The 13,179-nt window shown below is 38.1% G+C and overlaps 1 protein-coding gene across 2 annotated transcripts; it reads right to left on the bottom strand.

Moving 5' to 3' along the window:
* Nucleotides 1–1,251: 1,251 nt before the first annotated feature.
* Nucleotides 1,252–12,246, bottom strand: stx7l (syntaxin 7-like). 2 transcript variants are annotated; one of them, XM_047389003.1, is made up of 10 exons: nt 12,130–12,246; nt 9,452–9,544; nt 9,277–9,346; nt 8,930–9,020; nt 8,679–8,816; nt 6,727–6,767; nt 6,544–6,634; nt 6,373–6,445; nt 5,083–5,165; nt 1,252–2,481 (listed from the first exon to the last, which is right to left on the bottom strand). In XM_047389003.1, exons 2-10 carry the CDS (start codon nt 9,534–9,536, stop codon nt 2,386–2,388), a joined length of 768 nt encoding a protein of 255 aa, XP_047244959.1. In that variant the 5' UTR covers nt 9,537–9,544; nt 12,130–12,246; the 3' UTR covers nt 1,252–2,385. The 2 variants fall into 2 exon arrangements, with proteins under 2 accessions (XP_047244959.1, XP_047244958.1); XM_047389002.1 differs by lacking the exon at nt 12,130–12,246 and adding an exon at nt 11,684–12,064.
* Nucleotides 12,247–13,179: the final 933 nt, after the last annotated feature.

Consider the following 13,179-nt stretch of genomic DNA (forward strand, 5'->3'; position numbering starts at 1 on the left):
GCCAAGGAAAGTTTGCCTCCTGCGTCACAGCAGCCTGTTACTTCGATATCCGAGTCCAACTCCAACACTGTCTGCTCTTACATACATGAGCTAACTCCAGGCTGTTCCCTCACCTTTTCCTCTCATGAACGTTATTTCCTTCAGTCCACACAATAAACAAGGAAAGGACATAATGTACAGTGTGGTTTCTCACTCTTTGCAGGCTGAAAGCATAAGCAGCAATAAAAATTACAATGTTAAATTCTGTATTTTAGCGTCTTTCTTTTAGCTTGTACAAAATTTTTAATTTTCTTCTTGGACTTTACCTTTTGAGCAGAACTCATTTACTGCAGATACTTCCTGTTTAATATCCTTATTTCTCCTCTGCTTTTATTATTTGTACCATGCAGATATCACAAGCAACCTATGCACTATATTCATGTTTAAAAACATAACTGAAGCTGTTTATTGTATAATCATTTCACCCTGGAAAAATAAAGGCTCTCATAAAATTTGAATGTCATGAAAACCTTTATTTTTCTCACTTATTTTGGAAAGTGAAAGCCATATTTTATAAAGATCCATAACACATTACATATAATATTTTAAACCTTTCTTGTAATTTAAATTGTCTTACAGATCATTTAAAAAAACAGGGTCTCAGAAAATTTGAAAATCTCATAAAAACACAATTTTTTTCATCTATAAATTCCATGTTATGGCCTGCACAATTGTTTGGAAGACTGCTGACTTGCCAATTGACCTGCAGATATACATTAACACCCTTCACAGGAACACAACAGGTCATTGTTAAAGAAACTGGTTTTTCACTGAATGCTGTATCCAAGCACATCAGTGGTAAGTTGAACAGAAGAACAAAGTGTGATGGAAAAAGGTGCACAAACGAGGATAACCACTGCCTTGAGAGGACGGTTGAGCAAAATCCATTCAAGAATTTGGGGGCCCATACTGCCAAAACGCACCATAAGGTGGTTCAATGACTATGGTGTTACCGTGCTTGATTATCCAGCAAACTCACCTGACTTGAACACCATAGAGAGAATCTATGAAGTATTTTCAAGAGGAAGATGAGAGACACCAGATCCAACAATGTAGATGAAGGCCAATATCAAAGCAACCTGGGTTTCCATTACACCTCAGCAGAACCACAGGCTGATTGTCTCCATGACCTGCTGCAATGATGCAGTAATTAATGCCAAAGGAGCCCCAACCAAGTACTGAGAGCATAGAAATGAACATATCAGCCTGACATTTCTGTTTTAAAATATCCGTCTTTATTGACCTTACGATATTCATTTTTCGAATGCCTCTATATACAGCTTTTCCATCTAGTGAAAGACAATCTTCACTCTTTCTGTTCTGTAATTTATTCAGCATTATAATCAGAACTTAAACCTCCATAATAAAATGGTGGATCAGATAATGATTTTTTAATGAGGCAACAAAACATTTCTGAAACCGCAGCATTAATGCTTGTCTAATATTCCAAGACTGTATATAAAATACTAGGCCTTTGTGGGCTTTGGTTTAAGTTTTGGATTGTTCACACACAGTATATGATACGATGAGTATTAGGTAGCAGTTGCTAAATGATCATCACACAGCCTCCGCTAAACTACAGTAATTTGATGTTTTCCTTTACAAATGAACATGAGAGCTGATCACGTAAAACTGATTGTAAAGGTGCACAGGAGTGTCACATTTTAGCAGGTTAAAATAAACCCCACGCATAAAAACACGTTTCACAGAATTACTCAGCCCTCAACAGGTGAATTATGTACAGGATGGACAGTATATACATTGTTCGAAGTTATTTAAAAACCTCTCTTCATTTGAAACAAAAACACAACCTACAGAACATATCGCACTCCTATTGTGCAGAACGTTAGGCAGTTTTATATTTTAATTTAATGTGCTAAATGTAGGTTAATCAGATAAATATATTATCTAAATAAATTGAAATGCTGTAAAAATTATAAACTTTAAAAATAACAGATATTAGCGGACAGTCTGAATTTGATTTGTGGGAAATTTGCATTTATAACCAAATGGGAAGAAGCACTAAGGATAATCGTTGCATACCTCCATACTGGTTCACTGTACCGAGACATTATGTATAAATCAACATAATCTACCATTTAATTCAAAGAAAAATATCTGAAAGTATTAGTGCCATCACTTAATCAATGAAGCAAATAAAAACATCAACACTGTATCATCTAAGTCAGATGATTCACTTAAGGCCATCCCCAACAGTAAAACTACCAGAATGTTCAAAAGCAAGACAGACAAATTTCATGGTGGGAGAGGAAGACAACTTAGAATAAGAGGGTTTGTGTTTCATCTTTCGTCCATGTTGACAATGTTAGCGATGAGAGCAAGGTCTTATTTTTTGACGGCGCCCCAGATGATAAGTCCTACTACAACAGCAAGAACAGCCAACACTATCAGCAGGATGCAGATCTTCTTCCGGGCACTCCGCTAAGTAAAAAAAAAAAAACATTAAATATTTTTAAAGATAATATCAAAAGATTTTTTGGATCAAGATACATGATTCCTACAAATTTCACATTTAGCAACTCCACACATTTCATAGACTACATTTTTTTTTTTTTTCCCATCTGTTTTATGACTTTATAGACATTTTTTTCTTTCCATAATTCATGAAGCAACTCAGTGCTGAAACTGTCATCTGATACAACAGTGTGGTGAAGGGCTGTTTTGTTTTTTGATATCCCTGTTATGATTTTAAATCTGTCATAGTTAGAAAAATGTGGACTAGCTTATTCAAGATTCAATTTTAAAACCTTTAAATGAGTTCATTAGCAATGATGCTTTAATATAACAAGAGTAAATTGGACTTTCAATGTTTGCTTTGTTTTGCATTTCAGTAGAATCCAGTTCAAGAACTTTGGGTCCAATTTAAATCCCAGAACTAAAATGGCTATAAAAAGTCCAGTTTTATTAATGAACAGGTGTACAGGTCCTTCTCAAAATATTAGCATATTGTGATAAAGTTCATTATTTTCCATAATGTCATGATGAAAATTTAACATTCATATATTTTATATTCATTGCACACTAACTGAAATATTTCAGGTCCTTTATTGTCTTAATACGGATGATTTTGGCATACAGCTCATGAAAACCCAAAATTCCTATCTCACAAAATTAGCATATCATTAAAAGGGTCTCTAAACGAGCTATGAACCTAATCATCTGAATCAACGAGTTAACTCTAAACACCTGCAAAAGATTCCTGAGGCCTTTAAAACTCCCAGCCTGGTTCATCACTCAAAACCCCAATCATGGGTAAGACTGCCGACCTGACTGCTGTCCAGAAGGCCACTATTGACACCCTCAAGCAAGAGAGTAAGACACAGAAAGAAATTTCTGAACGAATAGGCTGTTCCCAGAGTGCTGTATCAAGGTACCTCAGTGGGAAGTCTGTGGGAAGGAAAAAGTGTGACAGAAAACGCTGCACAACGAGAAGAGGTGACCGGACCCTGAGGAAGATTGTGGAGAAGGGCCGATTCCAGACCTTGGGGGACTTGCGGAAGCAGTGGACTGAGTCTGGAGTAGAAACATCCAGAGCCACCGTGCACAGGCGTGTGCAGGAAATGGGCTACAGGTGCCACATTCCCCAGGTCAAGCCACTTTTGAACCAGAAACAGCGGCAGAAGCGCCTGACCTGGGCTACAGAGAAGCAGCACTGGACTGTTGCTCAGTGGTCCAAAGTACTTTTTTCGGATGAAAGCAAATTCTGCATGTCATTCGGAAATCAAGGTGTCAGAGTCTGGAGGAAGACTGGGGAGAAGGAAATGCCAAAATGCCAGAAGTCAAGTGTCAAGTACCCACAGTCAGTGATGGTCTGGGGTGCCGTGTCAGCTGCTGGTGTTGGTCCACTGTGTTTTATCAAGGGCAGGGTCAGTGCAGCTAGCTATCAGGAGATTTTGGAGCACTTCATGCTTCCATCTGCTGAAAAGCTTTATGGAGATGAAGATTTCATTTTTCAGCACGACCTGGCACCTGCTCACAGTGCCAAAACCACTGGTAAATGGTTTACTGACCATGGTATCACTGTGCTCAATTGGCCTGCCAACTCTCCTGACCTGAACCCCATAGAGAATCTGTGGGATATTGTGAAGAGAACGTTGAGAGACTCAAGACCCAACACTCTGGATGAGCTAAAGGCCGCTATCGAAGCATCCTGGGCCTCCATAAGACCTCAGCAGTGCCACAGGCTGATTGCCTCCATGCCACGCCGCATTGAAGCAGTCATTTCTGCAAAAGGATTTCCGACCAAGTATTGAGTGCATAAGTGTACATGATTATTTGAAGGTTGACGTTTTTTGTATTAAAAACACTTTTCTTTTATTGGTCGGATGAAATATGCTAATTTTGTGAGATAGGAATTTTGGGTTTTCATGAGCTGTATGCCAAAATCATCCGTATTAAGACAATAAAAGACCTGAAATATTTCAGTTACTGTGCAATGAATCTAAAATATATGAATGTTACATTTTCATCATGACATTATGGAAAATAATTAACTTTATCACAATATGCTAATATTTTGAGAAGGACCTGTACTTAGCTTTTAGCAACTCAGAAAACCATGATGTGATTAAGAAGTGGGACAAAACCTCAAATTATGATGTGGCAAATCAAAGATGAAGGTCATAAATCAATGTTAAAAAGTCCTGTATTTTTCAAAAAGTCTGATATTTATTTTTTAATAAAAATAAAATCTGAAGTGTTTTTTTAATTTTACATAAATTTCTTTAAAAAATATTCTTTAGAAAATAATAAAATCAAATTCCCTACTTTTCAATACTGCGTAGGAACTCTGAATATAGGTGGTCCACAGGACAAGCTGTGACTAAGCTGTTTTTCTTAGGCCTTATTTATGAAATAAAATTGACTAAAGGTGGTTTCATAAGGCAGTGCATGCTCCTAGGGAGGGAGAGTCATGCTTACACACTGCTTTGTCATGATTAGACTGCTGTTTTTATTAGTAAAGCTTTCTTCTCATGTATTTATCTCCATTAAACCTGTTCTTCCTGCTGTTTTTTACTTTACCTGATACTGTGCAGCTTGTGCAAGCTGCTGTGCACCAGAGTGGACATTGGTGTCTGCTCTCTCCACGTTGGCTTCTATGCTGTCTGCAAAACATAAAAGCAATACACAGATTTTTTTGTTTGTTTTTTACATACTATCAGGTGCCAGAGCTAGTCTCAATCCTAAACCATAAAACACCTTTATAACAAATTTAAAAAATAAAATCCTATTGATAACATTGTAAAGCTAAACTGGTTCATGTTGTTTTTTTGGTTTTAAATTTTGTTAAGCTGGCGCTCAAGGTTGTAAAGGTTGCTGACCCCTGGTCTAGATTTAAAACATGGCAATTATGTTAGTGCAAAAAGATTAAAAAAAAATTATGTGCAACTGAAGCTATTCTTGTTTATAATTTACTTTTTAAGTAGATCTGAGTTTCTCTGAACTTATAATTGATAATCCATAACTCCCTGATTCCTTGGAGTACTAGTACAATGTGACACAAAGGCTCATTGCCTTTAAGCCACAAGTCAATACGTTGGATGAGGGCCCTATTTATTTTGCCAGGTATCAACAATGGGAATCATGATAAGGTATGTAATGTTTTTTCACCCAAGGTTACTGTTAGGGAACTGCAGCAAAGACTGGCATCTTTGGTTTACCAAGTCTCAGTAACTTTAACTAGAACCATAGGCTTTGATCAAAGATCTCCATTGAAATTTTCAGACACTAATGGTTTGGCACAACGCAAAGAATGAAAATGTGGAAAAGCGCCTTGTGCCCACTCAGGTACGGTGGAGGATTCGTCATGCAGTAGGCCTGTTTCTCATCCAAAGGCCCTGAGAACCTCATGAGAGTTTATGGCATCATTAACCAGTACATTTTAAACGAAAACTTGGTGGCCTATACTGGTAAACTGAAACTGGGTCATCAATGATCCTGGATAATAAATCAAAACATATGGTCAAATTAATACAGAGTTGGTTCAGCAGTCATGAAATCAACCTTGTTCTATCGACGTCTTAGTCCTCGAACCTAAATATGGTAGAACATCTGCAGATCTGTGCAGACGACAGCCATTCCCTACCAAGTTTACACGCAACTCGTCTTGTTGAATCTGTTTTAATACTATGTAAGGAAACTTACTATTATACACAGAACTAGATCATGGTATGCATTCTTTTTTACTTTTTTCTACATAATTTGCCCTATTTTATTAAATTTACCAGAAGTAAACACCAAACAAAGGGATTCTTCGTCTTGCTCTAGAACAGCAAAAGAAAAAATACTTTACCAAAAGTAACTGATACTCACCTATCATGTCTCCCTGCTCATGAACCATCATGCCCAGGTCCTTAAAGATGTCATTAATGTCTGTTATGTCAGACTAAAATTAAAGAACAAGAGTAATCAGGTGTTGATTATGTCTGTGACTCCTAACACACAGAGCTGAGGAGTTATGATTGCTTTATTTGTAAATCCTACCTCCAGCTGCATAATGGCAGACTCTCTCTCCTGGATCAGTCTCAGGTCTTCTTCAGTGATGGCCTCAGACTGTGCTTGCACCTGGGCATAACTGGGTAAATGCATGCACAGATATTTTTTTAAATCTTTACTACAATAACAGAAGTAGAAGGAATAAGAATTATTAAAAGCCTCTGACTGGACCTTGGAGATGCATTTCCAAAGCTGTCTTCAGGCTGACCTCCCTATTAAAAAGATAAAAGCCATATTTATGTGCCTTATTTTTAAAGTTTGATTACAGAGCAATTCTCATGAGCCAAAGCAATGATTCATTAAGCACAGTGTAATCTCCATATAGTACTATCAAATGTATCTTTATTCAGTATGAGCAGTTTAATTCCTAAGGGGCTATTTAAAGCAGCAAATTACTAATTCTACTTATTACAATGAATCAAGTCTCTACAGAAACTTCTCTGTCTGGTGAGATAAGCGAAGAGGGAACAGAGTTGCCAAAAAAGTCGTCTCCCTCCAAAGTAATAAAAGTCCAAACCCTGTATTCCACGAGGCAAAGTAACATGAGAGCTGCTTATAAAACTGAACTTCTCATACAACACTTGGTGTTATAAGAGACTGTCACAAAGGTTTTAGGGAATGTAAGACAAGCCGAGTTATTTTTATTTAATGCAAGATGAAACTCAGTGCTATGTCATGTCCTGTTTCCACATTTCAGCAAAATGCTTGATAAGTTAGGAAGAAAGTACCATAGTTGATTTTATTCTGGATGAGTTTGTACTTCTTTAGGCCCCATTCACACTGGATTAAGACCGTGCTACAGATTCCGGGATTTCCAAGACTGTCTGAATTTGGCTAGAACTCCACAAATTTGGAAAGCTCATTTCAGCTTGGAGGTGTGGGCCTTTTCTCCAGCTGGACACTATCTGCAGAAATCGCACTATATACTGATGTGTATCTGCAAGGCTTAGGCCACATGTTATGGAGAAGGTACCACTGGACAGACCAGAGACCTACAAGCAGAACCCAGGGCACAGATGTACTGCAGCTATGATCTCACCAGAGAAGTTTTGTGTATGCTCAAAATATCCAGGGAACTCTCAAACTAAATTACACATAAAGAAAGCGGACTGCTAGAACACTGGTAGACATCACTAAGACCCAAGGGAGAGCAACCACATCCTGGCTGAATTTTATTGTTGTGGTACAGCCTGAATTTAGTGTAAAGGGAACTTTACCAGTTTTTTTTTTAACCCTTTAATTAGATTTATTGTTAAATATTTACACCAGGATCTGTTTTAAGCAAAAAACAAAACACTGATTAGCCCTTTTTCCACTGAAGATCCCAGGATTTAATTACCTGGGTAATAGGAACTTTTGGGTAATTTGTGTGTTATTATCTGTGTTATTATCTGTTTCGACTGCTCTGAAAGGGCAACGGAAAATTGATTTAAATCAGCTTAATGACATATAGGGAAGTGGTGACAAAAAACTGTGCTACACCCCCAATCTGGCAGGTGGCGGTGACAAGTTTTTTTTGCTGCAATTTTGGTGAACACCCTATCATTCTGTATCGCCGACTTTAAGGCCGGCTAAATATCTATATCAGCAAACACAAACGAAAGAGCCTGGACCTCATCGTTCGTCCACTTGTTGTATGTTCTCTTTCTTTGGTCCATTCTTGATCACAAAAAGTACACTTAAACATGAATCTTGTGTAAAGCAGAAAACCAGAGCAACACGCAAGTCTTAAATATGTTGGGTTAGGGGAAGACAGGAAACTTTAAGCTAGGGCCCACCAGTCATTGTTGCTCAGCACATAACCCCGCCCCTCAACAACTCTAAAACTCCTACCCCCTGACCTTGACCATTTATCTGGGAAAGTGTGGAATGAGGAACCTGAAATTACCTGGGTAATGGCTGAAAGTCCCCGCAATGGAGAGGGGCTTTTGTCTTCCTTTTACTTTTCCGCTTTTTTTGAGATTTTGAAATGATTTGAACTGACACACAGATAAAGAGAACGGCCTATTCGCACTTTTGAAACTTTGTAATCTAGAGGAACACTGGTCCACTCAGACGCTCTTACACGTTGATGCTCTACCATCTAAGCTGCTTGCCACCCAGTGAGGAGGCCACTTACTCACCGAAAGTCTGGAGCTGGCTCTGACCCGAGCCACAAACTCCCGCTCTTTGTCAGCTGCCTGCCGCTGCGTCTTTTGTAAGCTGTTTAGAACAGCGGAGAAGTCGTTCAGCAGTCGCTCTTTCTGTAGCTTCCTTTGCCGCTAAAATCCCCACCACATACAGATAAAAATTATTAGAGAAAGCAGACACCATTTCTGTTATGACTTCTTACAGTCAAAAGCAGCCAGTGAGGAGAAATTCAGAAGCTTTGTACCTGATCAGGGCCAATAGGAAGAGAAGTGAAGACTTTCATCAGTTTGTCGGTATCTTTCGCCAGCTGGTTACCTTGCTGCTGTTTCTGCTGACTGTTACACAAAAAAGTATTTAGATTTCTAAAACTGACTTTTATTTTTATTTTAAATCTTATCTTGGTATTATAATGGTGAAAAATTACAAATTTTGGGATTTATTAGGTCTACATAAAAATGGAAGTAGGGATTTTACTCTAAAGTGTGTGGAGTTTTCTCCTTGTTACCTCTATGTACTTCAAAGCTATTGTTTTAGTGAATTTCTTTTAACCAAAAACAGACCAGCAACTCCAATAAAGCCTTAATAACTCACAGAGTCTGTCTGAGCTGGCTGCTGTCCTGGTCAGTACCCAGCAGGAAAACTGCTCTCTGCAACTCTGATGCTGAGCAAGAAGAAAGGGATAAACAGTAGGATTCAGTTGCTGTGATTCAGCAAAGTGGTTGTAAACTCTCTAATGGTGCTGATGATGATAATGTGTCTGTATTACTCAGCAGTGTGATCCTCTGGATGTTGGAACTGATGTTCTGGACCAAAACATTGGGATCCTCTGGAATCCCAGCATGGTACGCCATGATGACAGCTGTGAAAACACACAGTAACACAATCAGAGCTCAGTAATGAAGTCACGCTGAAAGCTTATTACCATAGTGTCTGATGCTCACATGACTAACACATGACTATAGTGTTAGTCATGAGAGCAGCAGTATACTGGTATTCTGGTTTAATACCAGCTACAACTTCAGATATAGATTATCTTATGCATTGTTCTACAAGGAAATCTTGAGCTGGGGCATTTACACTGATCTTAAGTGTTACATGTACCACCCATCAAGACTTTGCTGTCCTGTCTACAGTGAAATACACCAATCAGAACAACAGTAGGTATGTATTAAGTATATGAAGGTTTTAAAAAGTTCATTTCAAAATCACAAACGTTTTCAGAAATATCATTCTGATAGCTTAAAGTGCTTTCAATGAGATGTCAAAGAAAGTATTGCAGTAACCAGTTTTCTCCAGGTATATGAAGCACAAAGCACTGTACTCCACTGTACTGGCCAGTTGGCTAGCTGCGAGCAGCATGTCTGTAAAGCAGCTGACTGGAGGCTAGTTGTCTGACCAGATGCCTTAGTTAATAACAAGCTAATACCTGTTTGTTGTAGTTTTGTTACTCTATAAGGAGCAGAGACGTAGTAAGAACCCAAGTGGTTCTCAATTGTAGAGCTCAGGGTTCATTCTCCGTCATATTTTAGATTTGGCCCTGTCCAGCACACCTTATTGGAATGACAGTATTACTTCTACAGCATGCCAAGTGTTGTAAAAGCCTGTTACTCACCATTCATTTATGTAGGGTGTGGAGCAGCTGGCAAAGCCATACGACATGCAGTGGTCCCTGAGGACCACTGCTCTACACATAAAGCTCTTAAAATGTACTAAGAAATTTAGTGGGTGTTTATTCAATATTTTTGATGAGCTCTATGTATCAAAATAACAACTAATTAAACATTATAATCAATATATTATTTTTGAAGCTGTATGAAGAATTGTTGCTTTTTGTTTCAATTCAAACCAATGAAACTGAGGTATTTTCACTCAAGGTTATAAAACTGTGAGAATCTCATGCAAATCCATGCCTAGCCCACAGAACCCCAGACTTCAAGTCAGCGAAGAACAATGTCAGACATGTGATCTGATGATCTGAATGTTTTAGGTTATTAATCCTTGTTTCCCTTTACTTTTTTTATGTTATGACAGCTTATAAACCCCATGACCACTGTGTGGGATTCAAGTCACACAAAGTAAGGATGCACCAATCAATCAGCTCATGAAACTGACTGTCTTTTAATAGGGTAGTAAAACACTTTCTCTTTCATTAAAAGCATGAAAATAGCATCTTTTTTCAGCCTGTAAACACCTGTACTGAGATTTACTGTCTGGAGCAGAAGGTTTTTTAACTCCATAACTTATCAAAATACTTAAATTGCAAGATAAATTTACACATACACAATGGTTAAAATGGGTACATGTACCTAACATGTAATATTTGGTAAATTGCTTGTTAATGGGTATGAAATGAAAGCAGGGAGAGGGTTACAAGGAAAGAGAATTGACCTATGACTGGCTTTTTTTTAGTTCAATTATTGTAACATTTATTCGTTGAATTACAACAAAATGTACCCAGATGGGTTTATGTATGGGTTTAGTCCTTTTAGGAAAAACTGGAATTAGACAAATATCTAAGTCGTCATCTCAGACTTCAAAGAAAACCAGGTATCTGAATCAACCAGTAAACGGCTGACCTGTGCATGGTGTGACACCATACCACACCTTATCACTTTATTATAAAACACTTTAAATACAACAGCAAGACTAACCAAAGTGCTGATCTTTAAAAAAAAAAAATGTAATAGTTAATAGTTGATGGAAAAGTTATTCAAATTAGCAGTTAAACAAATGACTGCAACTATAAACGTGTATACAATGACAGAAGGCCAACTGCTAACGCAAGATGCAAACAACTGATTAATAACATGCAGACTCAATGGCTCTCACAGAAAGACATGAAATAAAACAAGATACATTTTCAGGAATTTATCTTCATGTGCTGTAGTGGTTGAAGTGTGGCAAGGTTGGGCCAGGAGGAATCACACTGTGGGCCAGTCATGCACACTTCCTGTAATTTAAGAGGGTTGAACCAGCATGCAAAGAACCATCTGCTAACCTGTCACATCCCGAGAACACATTTCTGCTGCTTGGTTCTAGAAAATGTCTGCTGTGATGTAATTTGCGTCCTGTATTTGTGTCCTTTTGCAATGTCCATGTGTCCCCTTGGAAGCGTCAGCAATGCGGAAATCACTCGAGAGATTTTGATCTCAGGAAAATAAACAACTTCCAACATCTTTGTCTTATTTATAAACTGGTGGTTATTCTAGATGTCTAAACTGGTTTTACTGGAAGTTAACGCAGCTGATATGAGCATGTAGCGAGTCAGTAAGTCAGTGAGTCACCAAGTCGCAGCTGCCTTCCGTGTAACCGAAACCTACAACACGTAAACATTTGTTTTCCTGCTAAACATGAAGCGGCGGCGTAAACGTGCGCTCTAATTCTAACGCGTGGGCCCTGTCACTGCCAGATTCGGCTCGGTTCTGAAGAAGTTTCGCACTTTACCTTTGTTGAGATTCGCAGCGGCGATGTGTGTTTCCTGATTTACAGCCACTCCCCTGTCACATGATGTCAGCTGCGCTCAAAGCAGACCGTCGGTAGGGCTTTAAATCTCAAGGTTTCAGGAGCAAAGCAAGATCCCGAGGTACACAAGAGAGACAAAAAAAAACCCTAATGAAAATAAAAAATAAAAAATATACAGCACATTTATGAGTTCCACGCAACACATTTTGTAGTATGGGAATTTATTTTAAAACTGTTTATCGATATAAAATAAGAGAAATACAACATTAATCAGTGGGGATCCTAATTTGTTCCGAAATTACCGTCTTTAACAAAACCCACTGTGACACATTTACTGATAACCGCATTTTTTGTAAAACGAATGCAACAGGAGAACGTTTGAATTTTTACCCAGAGACTTTTAATTTGGAATCCACGCTCTCCTGTTTCACAGGGCAATACATATGACATGACACTGAGGACCATTTTTCTTCCACTCTTCAAAATGGGAAAGGAAAGCAAACATTCCATTCAGGTAATCTCCAAAGTTCCCTTTAAAGAAGGTCTGCATTTCCTATATTGAAACACATTTAGAATCTTGATTCGTTTTGAATACACATTACATTAAATGAAATAATTACACAATTTAAAAAAACATTGAATCACTTTATTGTGACTGCCTTCTCATCTGGCATGACGAAGGGCTGTCCTGTGAACAAAAGTAATTCAATGGATCACAACGAGTAATGCTTTAATGTTGGAAATGAGTTGTAAAAGATTGATGTAAAGTGCGTGGTGGTAGTTGTGCGGATGACTTTCCTCTGTCTTTCTTTCTGCTCTGCAGTATGTACCCTGGGGGCCAGAGCACGTTTTTAAGAGTTCCTTAATTGAATGAGAGGGGGAAAAGTAAACAGTGCACTTTAGGATTTAATGTTGTAGATTTACAACATTCAATTCTTAAGTCCAGAAATTAGAAATGGTTTTTTTAGATATTTTCAGTGTCTGGTAAAGGGTTAGGATATTTTGGTCAATGTGAAGATGTTATTTAGTGCA

This window comes from Girardinichthys multiradiatus, chromosome 15 (genome assembly GCF_021462225.1).
Source record: "Girardinichthys multiradiatus isolate DD_20200921_A chromosome 15, DD_fGirMul_XY1, whole genome shotgun sequence".
Taxonomy (NCBI): Eukaryota; Metazoa; Chordata; class Actinopteri; order Cyprinodontiformes; family Goodeidae; genus Girardinichthys; species Girardinichthys multiradiatus.

Bases quoted from the DNA above. Each gene is read 5' to 3' on its own strand.
- stx7l (XM_047389002.1), bottom strand. From the start codon at position 11,705: ATGTGTTCTCGGGATGTGACAG. The intron at 9,545-11,683 runs GTTAGCAGATGG...GTGTTTTCACAG, and splicing joins GTGTTCTCGGGATGTGACAG to CTGTCATCATGGCGTACCAT. The intron at 8,817-8,929 runs GTACAAAGCTTC...TGGGGATTTTAG, and splicing joins TTCCTATTGGCCCTGATCAG to CGGCAAAGGAAGCTACAGAA.